This window comes from Lipophrys pholis, assembly GCF_963383615.2.
Source record: "Lipophrys pholis genome assembly, chromosome: 6".
Lineage (NCBI taxonomy): Eukaryota > Metazoa > Chordata > Actinopteri > Blenniiformes > Blenniidae > Lipophrys > Lipophrys pholis.
The window spans coordinates 726,634-742,721 of record NC_137629.1 but is presented as its reverse complement, the minus strand read 5'-3'; the positions used below and the strand labels follow the sequence as shown (position 1 = coordinate 742,721).

General features: G+C 50.3%; 1 protein-coding gene across 1 annotated transcript in view; it reads left to right on the top strand.

The window, feature by feature from the left end:
• afg2a (AFG2 AAA ATPase homolog A) overlaps nt 1-16,088 on the top strand; it is a gene marked incomplete at its 5' end in the record, with an annotated part of 94,684 nt that overhangs the window by 18,580 nt on the left and 60,016 nt on the right. Inside the window, 5 exons of the mRNA XM_080465534.1 lie at nt 2,652-2,809; nt 6,845-7,054; nt 11,528-11,581; nt 12,095-12,174; nt 13,594-13,720. Of these exons, the coding sequence (XP_080321660.1) occupies nt 2,652-2,809; nt 6,845-7,054; nt 11,528-11,581; nt 12,095-12,174; nt 13,594-13,720 (629 nt within the window). The remainder of the gene's footprint in view (nt 1-2,651; nt 2,810-6,844; nt 7,055-11,527; nt 11,582-12,094; nt 12,175-13,593; nt 13,721-16,088) is intronic.

Below are 16,088 nucleotides of genomic sequence, written 5' to 3'. Positions count from 1 at the left end.
GGGATTATTTAATCTAGGTGATGTTGGTCAACGAGCTTTTAGAGAAATGAAGATAAAGATGCTTTAGATTGGAGAAAAATATGTTCAAAAGTGGAGTCAATAGTTGGAGAACAGTTCTGCAGGAAGGCCTGGAGAACTAGATATCTTGCAGATACAGGCTGCATGAAGCCACCCTGTCTCCTCCACCCTCTCTCCTCCACCCTGTCTCCTCCACCCTGTCTCCTCCACCCTCTCTCCTCCACCCTGTCTCCTCCACCCTGTCTCCTCCACCCTCTCTCCTCCACCCTCTCTCCTCCACCCTGTCTCCTCCACCCTGTCTCCTCCACCCTCTCTCCTCCACCCTGTCTCCTCCACCCTGTCTCCTCCACCCTCTCTCCTCCACCCTGTCTCCTCCACCCTGTCTCCTCCACCCTCTCTCCTCCACCCTCTCTCCTCCACCCTGTCTCCTCCACCCTGTCTCCTCCACCCTCTCTCCTCCACCCTGTCTCCTCCACCCTCTCTCCTCCACCCAGCTCCTCCACCCTGTCTCCTCCACCCTGTCTCCTCCACCCTCTCTCCTCCAGGAGGCTCTTGGTTCCTCCTTCCTGAACCAGTTTGCTTTTCTCTCCTTCCAAACCTCAACCGGAAGAGTCTGGTTCTGCAGAGGGTGTAGTTCTGCAGAGGATCTGGTTCTGCAGAGATTTGGGTTCTGGAGAGAGGCTGGTTCTGCAGAGGGTCTGGTTCTGAAGAGAAGCTGGTTCTGCAGAGGGTGTGGTTCTGGAGAGAGGCTGGTTCTGCAGAGGGTGTGGTTCTACAGAGGATCTGGTTCTGAAGAGAGGCTGGTTCTGCAGAGGGTGTGGTTCTACAGAGGATCTGGTTCTGAAGAGAGGCTGGTTCTGCAGAGGGTGTGGTTCTGGCCAGAGGCTGGTTCTGCAGAGATTTGGGTTCTGGAGAGAGGCTGGTTCTGCAGAGGGTCTCTGGTTCTGCAGAGGATCTGAAGAGAGGCTGGTACTGCAGAGGATCTGGTTCTGAAGAGAGGACGGTGAGAGACACCAGATGACCTGAAGGCTGCTACCAAAGCTTCCTGGGCTTCATTCCACCTGAGCAGTACCACAGGTACCACAGGTTCCACAGGTTCCACAGGTTCCACAGGTTCCACAGGTTGGTGGCCTCCAGGCCACGCCCCTAAGACGCAGTACTTCATGCTAAAGGAGCAACCAAGTATTGAGTGCAGAGAGATGAACAGACTTTATCAAGACCTAGATTGTTTAAAATATTATTTTCTATTGATCTTAGGTAAGATCCTCATTTGGGTTTTCTCTCTCTGAGCCAGAACCCGCCTCCGTCACATCTGGGTTGGACTTTCTCAAATAAACAACAGATATTGAACATTTTCGTGATATTCTCATTTTTTGAGACGTACCTGTAAATAAAGTTGAATTGAATCAGATGAATTCTGGTTGTGTATTAGAAGAGTTTGAGTGTCAGCGGTCCGGAGGAACCATGAGAACCTTCTAGAAGAAGGTAAAGACACTGATAGATCTTGGCCACTAGTACCTACTCGCCTCGACTCGCCTCATTTTTGTTCGTTTTCCATTAAATATAGTTCCACTGTAATGTGGGCGGAGTCATCAGAGCTTTATCTCATTGTGCACAAGTGATCCTCCCGATAGAATCTGTGTCTCCTGATGTGGAACCAACATGCATGTGAAAGAGTGGAGCTACACCTCCTCCTGGAAATCAGCTCAGATTAGGACTAAGACAAAATGTAGATTTTTACATCGTCCTTCACCGGTGTTTTGGTGTCACTGGTGCCCCTGTTAACTGGTGACGACTGCCACCAGCTGTTAACAGCAGCTGATGTTAAAATAAGACAAACGCTATAATACTTTAAGTTTTAATGGAAATGTCCATCTGCTGTGAAAAGGAGACACTGGAGGAAGCCGGTCACCAATTAACAGGGAAACCAGTTAATCCAAAACACCAATGGTATCGAGGCTGGGAGACCTCCTGATCCTGGTAGTGAGTCGCTTCGTGGAGCTCCTGAATCCTGCCCAGTACTTGCTACCAGGAAAGTACCTGGTACGAGGAAAGTACTTAGTACCAGGAAAGAACCTGGTACCAGGAAAGAACCTGGTACCAGGAAAGTACTTGGTAGCAGGAAAGTACCTGGTACCTGGTAGCAGGTATTAACCTGTAGTGGAAAAGGCTTCGAGTGGAGTGGAGTGGAGTGGAGTGGAGTGGAGGCAGTGGAGTGGAGTGGAGTGGAGGCAGTGGAGTGGAGTGGAGGCAGTGGAGTGGAGTGGAGTGGAGTGGAGTGGAGGCAGTGGAGTGGAGTGGAGGCAGTGGAGTGGAGTGGAGGAGGAGGCAGTGGAGTGGAGTGGAGTGGAGGCAGTGGAGTGGAGTAGAGTGGAGTGGAGGCAGTGGAGTGGAGTGGAGTGGAGGCAGTGGAGTGGAGTGGAGTGGAGTGGAGGAGGAGGAGGCAGTGGAGTGGAGTGGAGGAGGAGGCAGTGGAGTGGAGTGGAGTGGAGGCAGTGGAGTGGAGTAGAGTGGAGTGGAGGCAGTGGAGTGGAGTGGAGGAGGAGGCAGTGGGAAAGCGCCATGAGACTCATGTGAAGTGTTTCCTCCCGTTCTGCTCCTGGTGTGCTGAGATACTTGTGAACCTCCTGCAGGTCTTCACGCTCTGAGACGGGCGCTGGCAGATTCCAGTCAGGCGGCGTCCGACCAGCAGCTGACGGGGGCGGTGACGGTGGCGCTGCAGGACCTCCAGTGGGCCATGACCGTGGTCAAGCCCAGCGCCATGCGGGAGGTGGCTGTCGACGTTCCCAAGGTACAGAAACCTCCTTCTTCTCTCCGTCTCTCATCCCTTCATCCTGAAGCTCAACAAGAGTCCCTGGTACTGCTGCCAACACACCGGACGGTCCCGTCTTTAACACCGGGCCCGGCGCTCCACCTCCACTTCTCCTTGGTTGGAGCAGGATTCCTCCAGTGGTATATAACATTTACATGACATATATATAACAGGATTCCTCCAGTGGAAAGGTTCCCACAGTGGAACTGTTCCTCCAGTGGAAAGGTTCCCACAGTGGAACTGTTCCTCCAGTGGAAACGTTCCTCCAGTGGAAACGTTCCTCCAGTGGAACTGTCCCTCCAGTGGAAACGTTCCTCCAGTGGAACTGTTCCTCCAGTGGAAACGTTCCTCCAGTGGAAACGTTCCTCCAGTGGAACTGTTCCTCCAGTGGAAACGTTCCTCCAGTGGAAACGTTCCTCCAGTGGAAAGGATCCTCCAGTGGAAAGGATCCTCCAGTGGAAAGGTTCCCACAGTGGAACTGTTCCTCCAGTGGAAAGGTTCCCACAGTGGAACTGTTCCTCCAGTGGAAACGTTCCTCCAGTGGAAACGTTCCTCCAGTGGAACTGTTCCTCCAGTGGAAAGGTTCCTCCAGTGGAAAGGTTCTCACAGTGGAACTGTTCCTCCAGTGGAACTGTTCCTCCAGTGGAAAGGTTCCCACAGTGGAACTGTTCCTCCAGTGGAAACGTTCCTCCAGTGGAAACGTTCCTCCAGTGGAACTGTTCCTCCAGTGGAAACGTTCCTCCAGTGGAACTGTTCCTCCAGTGGAAACGTTCCTCCAGTGGAAACGTTCCTCCAGTGGAAAGGATCCTCCAGTGGAAAGGTTCCTCCAGTGGAAAGGATCCTCCAGTGGAAAGGATCCTCCAGTGGAAAGGTTCCCACAGTGGAACTGTTCCTCCAGTGGAAAGGTTCCCACAGTGGAACTGTTCCTCCAGTGGAAACGTTCCTCCAGTGGAAAGGATCCTCCAGTGGAAAGGTTCCTCCATCGGAAACATTCCTGCAATGGAAAGGTTCCTCCAGTGGAAACGTTCCAGAGGTGGAAATGTTCCTCCAGGGGAAATGGTCCTCCAGTGGAAATGGTCCTCCAGTGGAAACGTTCCTTTAGTGAAAACGCTCCCTCCAGTGAAAACGTTCCCCCAGTGAAAACGTTCCCCCAGTGGAAATGTTCCCCCAGTGGAAATGTTCCTCAAGTGGAAACGTTCCCCCAGTGGAAATGTTCCCCCAGTGGAAATGTTCCCCCAGTGGAAACGTTCCCCCAGTGGAAATGTTCCCCCAGTGGAAACGTTCCCCCAGTGGAAACGTTCCCCCAGTGGAAATGTTCCCGCAGTGGAAACGTTCCTCAAGTAGAAACGTTCCTCCAGTGGAAACGTTCCTCCAGTGGAAACGTTCCTTTAGTTGTAATAAGTGAGTGAAGCTGGCAGCAGCAGGATGGAGCAGCTCTGAGCAGCTCTGAGCAGCAGAAAGACATAAAAGTGAAGAAGTGACGGTTTCTGGAACATTCCCCCAGTGGATAAGGTTCCTCCAGTGGATACGTTCCTCCAGTGGAAACGTTCCTCCAGTGGAAAAGTTCCTCCAGTGGATACGTTCCTCCAGTGGAAACGTTCCTCCAGTGGAAAAGTTCCTCCAGTGGAAATGTTCCCCCAGTGGATAAGGTTCCTCCAGTGGAAAGGTTCCTCCAGTTGGTAGCAGCGACAGATGAGCTGTAGAGAAGAGTCGTTGTCGAAGCCTTCACACTGCTCACCACTGTACGAGCTGAATCTGCGCCGACTCGACATTATTCTGCATTCACATGGACGTGAGATGAAACGTCCTCAGTATCCGCCGTCCATTCAGAAAAAATAATAACGGCGCTAAACATGGACAGAACTGTCCCTCTGGAGGTTTTCTTATGTTTGGAGAAAAACCCCCACAAAGGAAGAGGAGAACATGGAGACGGTTGTGGTTGGGAGAGAGACGCGAACTGGGACGACCAAAGAGAGCTTGAAGTCAGTCTTTGTAGCACGTATTAGCATGTTCCGTTAGCATCCCAGTGTTCTGTTCAGTGGGAAACGGGTCCAAATGGCCCTTAGAGTCAAGGTAGGCCCTCCCTTTGACTCCTCCCACAATTAGGCAGCTCTGCTCTGGCACATGGCACCACGAGAGGAAGTACTTCCTCCTCTTCCCAAGATGGGCATGTGTGGGCGGAGCCAGTCCAGCTCACACAGACACAGCAGATTCTGAATGCAGCTCCTATGATCCAATATTCAAATGAGGAAAATCAAACAAACAAACCAATAAATAAATAAATAAACACACGCAGATGAAAACAACCTTCTCGGACAACTTGGTTGGCAAAGGTGAAACAAAAGTGTTGAATTTACAGCAACACCTGCATCTTCAGGCACATCTGGAATCACCATCAGCTCACAGCTGACTTCCTGTTTACACACTTTGTTTAGCCAGAGATCATCTCCTCCTGCTGCTCCTCCTGCAGCTCCTCCTGGCTCTTCCTGCTGCTCCTCCTGCAGCTCCTCCTGGCTCTTCCTGCTGCTCCTCCTGCAGCTCCTCCTGGCTCTTCCTGCTGCTCCTCCTGCAGCTCTTCCTGCAGCTCTTCCTTGCTCCTCCTGCTGCTCCACCTGGTGCTCCTCCTGCAGCTCTTCCTGGCTCTTCCTGCTGCTCCTTCTGCAGCCCTTCCTGCAGCTCTTCCTTGCTCCTCCTGCTGCTCCTCCTGCAGCTCCTCCTGCAGCTCCTTCTGCAGCTCTTCCTGGCTCTTCCTGTTGCTCCTCCTGCAGCTCTTCCTGCAGCTCTTCCTTGCTCCTCCTGCTGCTCCTCCTGCAGCTCCTCCTGCAGCTCCTTCTGCAGCTCTTCCTGGCTCTTCCTGTTGCTCCTCCTGCAGCTCTTCCTGCAGCTCTTCCTTGCTCCTCCTGCTGCTCCACCTGCTGCTCCTCCTGCAGCTCTTCCTGCAGCTCTTCCTTGCTCCTCCTGCTGCTCCACCTGATGCTCCTCCTGCAGCTCTTCCTGGCTCCTCCTGCAGCTCTTCCTGCTGCTCCTCCTGCAGCTCTTCCTGGCTCTTCCTGCTGCTCCTCCTGCTGCTGGGTGGAGATCAGGTGGGGTCGGACTGCCGACGGCTTCAGTTCTCACTGAGGCCACACACACACACACACACACACACACACACACACACACACACACACACACACACACACACACACACACACACACACACACACACACACACACACACACACACACACACACACACACACACACACACACACACACATTACGGTGACTGTCAAAATAAAACCACCAAGTTAGATTGTTATTGGGGGTGGATTAACTGTGGATTCTAGTTTATTAATGATTAAAAGTTTGAACCCTGATCAGTTCATTGTGTCTAATCTGCAGTCCAGAGGTCATGACCTCTGACTGTTATGGAACCAAGAAACCCATAATCTGAAGTGAGGAAGACTCAGAAAACTGGTTACATGAAACAAGCCAGTGGTGTGATCTGGATTCATCTGGGTTGATCTGGATTCATCTGGGTTGATCTGAGTTGATCTGGTGTGATCTGGGTTGATCTGGTGTGATCTGGGTTGATCTGGGTTGATCTGGTGTGATCTGGGTTGATCTGGTGTGATCTGGGTTGATCTGGTGTGATCCGGTGTGATCTGGTCTGTGACCATCAGACTTTCCAGTCTGGATTCTCTTGTGTTGATGATGATGGCTGCAGTGTTTACATGTTATGTTTCTATGTGGAATCAAACCAGATCACAATGAGATCACACTCACTGTGCTGTCAGTGTGAATGTGATGACGTGTCCCCGAGTCTTGGTCAACCTGCAGCTTGAACACAGATTGACTGAGACCAGGTCCCTTCAGGTCTGGATTTCACTCCTGTAGCTTTAGACGCTTCAACGTGTAGATCCGGGGGAATCGAACCTGCAGCTCCCTGACTGAGTCGACCGCCCAGCCCACTGATCCACAGCCACACTAACAAACACTTTCTAACTTCCTGCCGGCGCTGCTTCCTTCCAGGTGCGCTGGTCGGACGTGGGCGGGATGGAGGAGGTGAAGCTGAAGCTGAAGCAGGCCGTGGAGTGGCCCCTGAGGCACCCCGAGGCCTTCAGCAGGATGGGCATCCAGCCCCCCAGAGGGGTTCTGCTCTACGGGCCGCCGGGCTGCTCCAAGACCATGATCGCCAAGGCACTGGCCAACGAGAGCGGCCTCAACTTCCTGGCTGTCAAAGTGAGTTCTGCTTTTTAGGTATCGTCTGTGTATCGTCTGTGTATCGTCTCTGTATCGTCTGTGTATCGTCTGTGTATCGTCTCTGTATCGTCTCTGTATCGTCTGTGTATCGTCTCTGTATCGTCTGTGTATCGTCTCTGTATCGTCTGTGTATCGTCTCTGTATCGTCTGTGTATCGTCTGTGTATCGTCTGTGTATCGTCTGTGTATCGTCTCTGTATCGTCTGTGTATCGTCTGTGTATCGTCTGTGTATCGTCTGTGGATCGTCTGTGTATCGTCTCTGTATCGTCTGTGTATCGTCTCTGTATCATCTGTGTATCGTCTCTGTATCGTCTCTGTATCGTCTCTGTATCGTCTCTGTATCGTCTGTGTATCGTCTGTGTATCGTCTGTGTATCGTCTCTGTATCGTCTGTGTATCGTCTCTGTATCGTCTGTGTATCGTCTCTGTATCGTCTCTGTATCGTCGGTGTATCGTCTCTGTATCGTCTGTGTATCGTCTGTGTATCGTCTGTGTATCGTCTCTGTATCGTCTGTGTATCGTCTCTGTATCGTCTGTGTATCGTCTCTGTATCGTCTCTGTATCGTCTGTGTATCGTCTCTGTATCGTCTGTGTATCGTCTCTGTATCATCTGTGTATCGTCTGTGTATCGTCTGTGTATCGTCTCTGTATCGTCTCTGTATCGTCTGTGGATCGTCTGTGGATCGTCTGTGTATCGTCTGTGTATCGTCTGTGTATCGTCTGTGGATCGTCTGTGTATCGTCTGTGTATCGTCTCTGTATCGTCTCTGTATCGTCTGGATCGTCTGTGTATCGTCTGTGTATCGTCTGTGTATCGTCTGTGGATCGTCTGTGTATCGTCTGTGTATCGTCTGTGTATCGTCTGGATCGTCTGTGTATCGTCTGTGTATCGTCTGTGTATCGTCTCTGTATCGTCTCTGTATCGTCTGTATCGTCTGTGTATCGTCTGTGGATCGTCTGTGTATCGTCTGTGTATCGTCTCTGTATCGTCTCTGTATCGTCTGGATCGTCTGTGTATCGTCTGTGTATCGTCTGTGTATCGTCTGGATCGTCTGTGGATCGTCTGTGGATCGTCTGTGTATCGTCTGTGTATCGTCTGGATCGTCTGTGTATCGTCTGTGTATCAGGAGGAAGATGAGGAGAAGGAACAGGAGGAGGATGATGATGAGGATGAGGAAGAGGAGGAAGAGTCGTGTGTTGATGCTTCAGTCGTTAGAAATGTTTAGAATGTTGAAGCAGAACTAGTGGCAGGTCTCCATGCTTATATTAGTTAGTAGTTATAGCTAGATTATCTTACTTAGTTTAGTTGTAGTAGTAATATTAGTTATATTAGTTGTAATATTACTTATTTTAGTTATAGTAGTAATATTAGTTATATTAGTTGTAATATTACTTATTTTAGTTGTAGTAGTAATATTAGTTATATTAGTTGTAATATTACTTATTTTAGTTATAGTAGTAATATTAGTTATATTAGTTGTAATATTACTTATTTTAGTTGTAGTAGTAATATTAGTTATATTAGTTATTATAGTTTCTGCTGATGTTTTAATTCAATTCAACTTCATTTCTAATCTATGAGATTAGATGTTGTGGCAGACGGAGGATTTCAGAACTGATGGTTCTCTAACTGAGGTTAGAGAACTCTTCCTCCTCCTCTTCCTCCTCCTCATCTTCCTCCTCTTCCTCCTCCTCATCTTCCTCCTCTTCCTCCTCCTCATCGTCCTCCTGTTCCTCCTCCTGTTCCTACTCCTCATCTTCCTCCTCCTGTTCCTTCTCCTGTTCCTTCTCCTCATCTTCCTCCTCCTGTTCCTTCTCCTGTTCCTTCTCCTCATCTTCCTCCTTCTGTTCCTTCTCCTCATCTTCCTCCTCCTCATCTTCCTCCTGTTCCTCCTCCTGTTCCTCCTCCTGTTCCTCCTCCTGTTCCTCCTCCTCATCTTCCTCCTGTTCCTCCTCCTGTTCCTGTTCCTGTTCCTCCTCTTCATCTTCCTCCTGTTCCTCCTCCTGTTCCTTCTCCTCTTCCTCCTCCTCTTCCTCCTCCTATTCCTCGTCCTCATCATCCTCCTATTCCTCCTCCTCATCTTCCTCCTGTTCCTTCTCCTCTTCCTTCTCCTCTTCCTCCTCCCCTTCCTCCTCCTGTTACTCCTCATCCTCCTCTTCCTCCTCCTCATCTTCCTCCTGTTCCTTCTCCTCTTCCTTCTCCTCTTCCTCCTCCCCTTCCTCCTCCTGTTCCTCCTCATCCTCCTGTTCCTTCTCTTCCTCCTCCTCTTCCTCCTCCTCATCTTCCTCCTGTTCCTCCTCCTGTTCCTCTTCCTCCTCCTGTTCCTTCTCCTCATCTTCCTCCTGTTCCTCCTCCTGTTCCTCCTCTTCATCTTCCTCCTGTTCCTCTTCCTCTTCCTCCTCCTGTTCCTTCTCCTCATCTTCCTCCTGTTCCTTCTCCTCATCTTCCTCATGTTCCTCCTCCTCATCTTCCTCCTGTTCCTTCTCCTCCTCATCCTCTTGTTCCTCGTCCTCTTCCTCCTCCTGTTCCTCCTCTTCATCTTCCTCCTGTTCGTCCTCCTGTTCCTCTTCCTCCTCCTGTTCCTTCTCCTCATCTTCCTCCTGTTCCTCCTCCTGTTCCTCCTCTTCATCTTCCTCCTGTTCCTCTTCCTCTTCCTCCTCCTGTTCCTTCTCCTCATCTTCCTCCTGTTCCTTCTCCTCATCTTCCTCATGTTCCTCCTCCTCATCTTCCTCCTGTTCCTTCTCCTCCTCATCCTCTTGTTCCTTGTCCTCTTCCTCCTCCTGTTCCTCTTCCTCCTCCTGTTCCTCCTCCTGTTCCTCCTCTTCATCTTCCTCCTGTTCCTCCTCCTGTTCCTTTTCCTCATCTTCCTCCTCTTCCTCCTCCTCATCTTCCTCCTGTTCATTCTCCTCTTCCTCCTCCTGTTCCTCCTCCTCATCTTCCACCTGTTCCTTCTCCTCTTCCTCCTCCTGTTCCTCCTCCTCTTCCTCTTCCTCCTCCTCATCTTCCTCCTGATCCGTCTCCCCTTCCTCCTCCTCATCTTCCTCCTGTTCCTCCTCCTCATCTTCCTCCTCTTGTTCGTCCTCTTCCTCCTCCTGTTCCTCCTCCTCCTGTTCCTTCTCCAGTTCCTTCTCCTGTTCCTCCTCCTCCTCTTCCTCCTCCTCATCTTCCTCCTGTTCCTCCTCCCCATCTTCCTCCTCTTGTTCGTCCTCTTCCTCCTCCTGTTCCTTCTCCTGTTCCTCCTCCTCTTCCTCCTCCTCATCTTCCTCCTGTTCCTTCTCCTCCTCATCCTCTTGTTTCTCGTCCTCTTCTTCCTCTTGTTCCTCATCCTCTTCCTCCTCCTGTTCTTTCTCCTGTTCCTCCTCTTCCTCCTCCTGTTCCTCCTCCCCATCTTAATCCTGTTCTTTCTCCTGTTCCTCCTCTTCCTCCTCCTGTTCCTCCTCCCCATCTTCCTCCTGTTCTTTCTCCTGTTCCTCCTCATCTTCCTCCTGTTCCTCCTCCTCTTCCTCCTTCTCATCTTCCTACTGTTCCTTCTCCTCTTCCTTCTCCTTTTCCTCCTCATCTTCCTCCTCCTCATCTTCCTCCTGTTCCTCGTCCTCATCCTCCTCCTGTTCCTCTTCCTCCTCATCCTCCTGTTCCTCGTCCTCTTCCTCCTCCTTTCCCTTCTCCTCATCTTCCTCCTGATCCTCGTCCTCTTTCTCCTCCTCCTCTTCCTCCTCCTCCTCCTCTTCACAAACATAAATACATACACTCTACATTTCAATCCAAATAAAACCGCTTCATTTACATTTACGTCTAATAAACAGACGAATTAATCCAACATTCAGTTTGAAGACTTTTCTAGTTGATCGGTGGTCGTAAATCAATAAAACCGCTCCTGAGCAGGATTAATGAGGGATTAATGAGAGGGATTAATGAGAGGGATTAATGAGAGGGATTAATGAGGGATTAATGAGAGGGATTAATGAGAGGGATTAATGAGAGATTAATGAGAGGGATTAATGAGAGGGATTAGTGAGGGATTAATGAGAGGGATTAATGTGGGATTAATGAGAGGTTAATGAGAGGGATTAATGAGAGGGATTAATGAGGGATTAATGAGAGGGATTAGTGAGGGATTAATGAGGGATTAATGAGAGGGATTAATGTGGGATTAATGAGAGGGATTAGTGAGGGATTAATGTGGGATTAATGAGAGGGATTAGTAAACATGAACAGATTATCGACTGACAGTGACGTTCATCTGATGACCTGAAGGCCTCACTTCCTCTGCAGTCACCTTTGACCCCAATGTTTGTCCTCTCAATCATCACACACACACACACACACACACACACACACACACACACACACACACACACACACACACACACACACACACACACACACACACACACACACACACACACACACACACACACACACACACACTAAGACAGTGTCACTTGTGTTTCAGGGTCCAGAGCTGCTCAGCAAGTACGTGGGCGAGTCTGAGCGAGCGGTCCGGGAGGTGCGTTTGGTTTCTCTAACAAACTCAAATATTCTTTGTTGGATAAAGGAATGAGAGGATGAAGGAGTGAGAGGGTGAAGGAGTGAGAGGGTGAAGGAATGAGAGAGTGAAGGAATGAGAGGATGAAGGAGTGAGAGGGTGAAGGAGTGAGAGGGTGAAGGAGTGAGAGGGTGAAGGAATGAGAGGGTGAAGGAGTGAGAGGGTGAAGGAGTGAGAGGGTGAAGGAGTGAGAGGGTGAAGGGGTGAGAGGGTGAAGGAATGAGAGGGTGAAGGAGTGAGAGGGTGAAGGGATGAGAGGGTGAAGGAGTGAGAGGGTGAAGGAGTGAGAGGGTGAAGGAATGAGAGGGTGAAGGAGTGAGAGGGTGAAGGAGTGAGAGGGTGAAGGAGTGAGAGGGTGAAGGAGTGAGAGGGTGATGGAGTGAGAGGGTGAGGGTGTAATCCATAGTGGTGTTTCCTCTGTGTGCGTTCACACTTCCTGACTGGTGAGTCACTGTCTCGTCTTCCTGCCTGCAGGTGTTCCGTAAAGCGAGAGCCGTCGCTCCGTCCATCGTCTTCTTCGATGAGATCGACGCTCTGGCCAGTGAGCGAGGAAGGTAGGAGCTGCACTGGTCACTGGTCACTGGTCTGCACTGGTCACTGGTCACTGAGCGGCATTGGTCACTGGTCACTGAGCTGCACTGGTCACTGGTCTTCACTGGTCTGCACTGGTCACTGGTCACTGAGCTGCACTGGTCACTGGTCTTCACTGGTCACTGAGCTGCACTGGTCACTGGTCTGCACTGGTCACTGAGCTGCACTGGTCACTGGTCTTCACTGGTCACTGAGCTGCACTGGTCACTGAGCTGCACTGGTCACTGGTCTGCACTGGTCACTGAGCTGCACTGGTCACTGGTCTTCACTGGTCACTGAGCTGCACTGGTCACTGGTCTTCACTGGTCACTGGTCTGCACTGGTCACTGGTCTTCACTGGTCACTGAGCTGCACTGGTCACTGGTCTGGGGGCAGACCTCTAGTTAAGACCACTAATAGTTGAGTCAGTGACTCCTGATTTTATTGATCAGAGATCGATTTTATCTTCTGAGGTGAAGTGGTTAGCACGCTCCCCTCACCCTGTCCAAGTTCCCTGTTTACTTCAGGGTGATCCTGGTGATCTAAGTTATACTTCAGGGTGATCCTGGTGATCTAAGTTATACTTCAGGGTGATCCTGGTGATCTAAGTTATACTTCAGGGTGATCCTGGTGATCTAAGTTATACTTCAGGGTGATCCTGGTGATCTAAGTTATACTTCAGGGTGATCCTGGTGATCTAAGTTATACTTCAGGGTGATCCTGGTTATCTAAGTTATACCCATGGTCCATGATGGATGGAAGGAATCTGTGACACGAAGCCTCGGGAACCTTCAGGAGGTTCTGGGACGCTGAGACGTCAACAAACCGGGGATGTCCCGCCAAAATAAAATGCTGGAAATACCAGTTAGTCTGAGTGTGAAGAGGAACTTCCTCCAGGAAGTTTTTATTAGAGACGAACATCAACAACTAGAACTGGATCCTCAGGTTCCTAGAGGGTTCTGGCAGGAAGTTTACAGGTTCTGGTTTTAAACTTCTGGACTTTACTTTGAAGGATTTGGGAAACTGCAGGTTGAAACAAGAGGAAGTGAGTGGAGGTGTTCTGGGTGTGCTGCTTCCTCCACGCCTTTATGGAAGGAGAGCTTAGAGATTGTTCTGCAAGAGAACCTTCATGATCCTCTGGTTCCCCGTGACCTCGTTCAGTCTGCAGGTTGAATGAATCAGTGGGTTCTGCTCCAGGGTTCTGCTGCCGGTGCTGGTTTGGTCTTCAGCAGGTGCAGAACGTTCCAGCAGGATTGTGATGAATCCATCCTTCATCCATCTTTTCTTCTTCGTTGGTGTTCATCATCCAGCTAGAATTCCTCTCCTCACACCCTCGGTCCTCGCCGTCGTCCATCTTGGCTCCTCCCTCCTCTCACCTTCTCGCTCCGCTCTGCTTCCTGCAGCTCTCCGGGTTCCGGCGCCGTCAGCGACCGCGTTCTGGCTCAGCTGCTGACGGAGATGGACGGCGTGGAACCGCTCCGCCACGTCACCGTCATGGCCGCCACCAACCGGCCCGACATCATCGACAAGGTAAAGCGCCACGGCGAGTCGCCTTCCTCTGTTCAGCTCATTGATCCAGTGATTGATCAGGAGGAGGTGATTGATCAGGAGGAGTTGATTGATCAGGAGGAGTTGATTGATCAGGAGGAGGTGATTGATCAAGAGGAGGTGATTGATCAGCAGGAGGTGATTGATCAGCAGGAGGTGTTTGATCAGGAGGAGTTGATTGATCAGGAGGAGGTGATTGATCAGGAGGAGGTGATTGATCAAGAGGAGGTGATTGATCAGCAGGAGGTGATTGATCAGCAGGAGGTGTTTGATCAGGAGGAGTTGATTGATCAGGAGGAGGTGATTGATCAGGAGGAGGTGATTGATCAGCAGGAGGTGATTGATCAGCAGGAGGTGATTGATCAGCAGGAGGTGATTGATCAGCAGGAGGTGATTGATCAGGAGGAGGTGATTGATCAGCAGGAGGTGATTGATCAGCAGGAGGTGTTTGATCAGGAGGAGTTGATTGATCAGGAGGAGGTGATTGATCAGGAGGAGGTGATTGATCAGGAGGAGGTGATTGATCAGCAGGAGGCGATTGATCAGCAGGAGGTGATTGATCAGGAGGAGGTGATTGATCAGCAGGAGGTGATTGATCAGCAGGAGGTGATTGATCAGCAGGAGGTGATTGATCAGGAGGGAGGTGATTGATCAGCAGGAGGTGATTGATCAGCAGGAGGTGTTTGATCAGGAGGAGTTGATTGATCAGGAGGGAGGTGATTGATCAGGAGGAGGTGATTGATCAGGAGGAGGTGATTGATCAGCAGGAGGCGATTGATCAGCAGGAGGTGATTGATCAGGAGGAGGTGATTGATCAGCAGGAGGTGATTGATCAGCAGGAGGTGTTTGATCAGGAGGAGTTGATTGATCAGGAGGAGGTGATTGATCAGGAGGAGGTGATTGATCAGGAGGAGGTGATTGATCAGCAGGAGGTGTTTGATCAGGAGGAGTTGATTGATCAGGAGGAGTTGATTGATCAAGAGGAGGTGATTGATCAGAAGGAGGTGTTTGATCAGGAGGAGTTGATTGATCAGAGGAGGGTTGATTGATCAGGAGGAGGTGATTGATCAAGAGGAGGTGATTGATCAAGAGGAGGTGATTGATCAGCAGGAGGTGATTGATCAGGAGGAGGTGATTGATCAGGAGGAGGTGATTGATCAGCAGGAGGTGATTGATCAGCAGGAGGTGTTTGATCAGGAGGAGGTGATTGATCAGGAGGAGGTGATTGATCAGCAGGAGGTGTTTGATCAGGAGGAGTTGATTGATCAGGAGGAGTTGATTGATCAAGAGGAGGTGATTGATCAGAAGGAGGTGTTTGATCAGGAGGAGTTGATTGATCAGGAGGAGTTGATTGATCAGAGGAGGTGATTGATCAAGAGGAGGTGATTGATCAAGAGGAGGTGATTGATCAGCAGGAGGTGACTGATCAGAAGGAGGTGATTGATCAGGAGGAGGTGATTGATCAGGAGGAGGTGATTGATCAGCAGGAGGTGATTGATCAGCAGGAGGTGTTTGATCGAGGAGGAGTTGATTGATCAGGAGGAGGTGATTGATCAGGAGGAGGTGATGAAGAGGAGGTGATTGATCAGCAGGAGGTGATTGATCAGAGGAGGTGATTGATCAGGAGAGAGGTGATTGATCAAGAGGAGGTGATTGATCAAGAGGAGGTGATCGATCAGAAGGAAGTGATTGATCAGCAGGAGGTGATTGATCAGGAGGAGTTGATTGATCAGGAGGAGGTGATTGATCAGGAGGAGTTGATTGATCAGGAGGAGGTGATTGATCAAGAGGAGGTGATTGATCAAGAGGAGGTGATTGATCAGCAGGAGGTGACTGATCAGAAGGAGGTGTTTGATCAGGAGGAGTTGATTGATCAGGAGGAGGTGATTGATCAGCAGGAGGTGATTGATCAGCAGGAGGTGATTGATCAGGAGGAGGTGATTGATCAGCAGGAGGTGTTTGATCAGCAGGAGGTGATTGATCAGCAGGAGGTGTTTGATCAGGAGGAGTTGATTGATCAGGAGGAGGTGATTGATCAGGAGGAGGTGATTGATCAGCAGGAGGTGATTGATCAGCAGGAGGGTGTTTTGATCAGGAGGAGGTGATTGATCAAGAGGAGGTGATTGATCAAGAGGAGGGTGATTGATCAGTCAGGAGGTGTTTGATCAGCAGGAGGTGATTGATCAGCAGGAGGTGATTGATCAGGAGGAGGTGATTGATCAGCAGGAGGTGATTGATCAGCAGGAGGTGATTGATCAAGAGGAGGTGATTGATCAGAAGGAGGTGATTGATCAGAAGGTGACGTCCGTGTGTCAGCCTTTCTTTCTCGCTCTCCGTCAGCTGAAGGTCT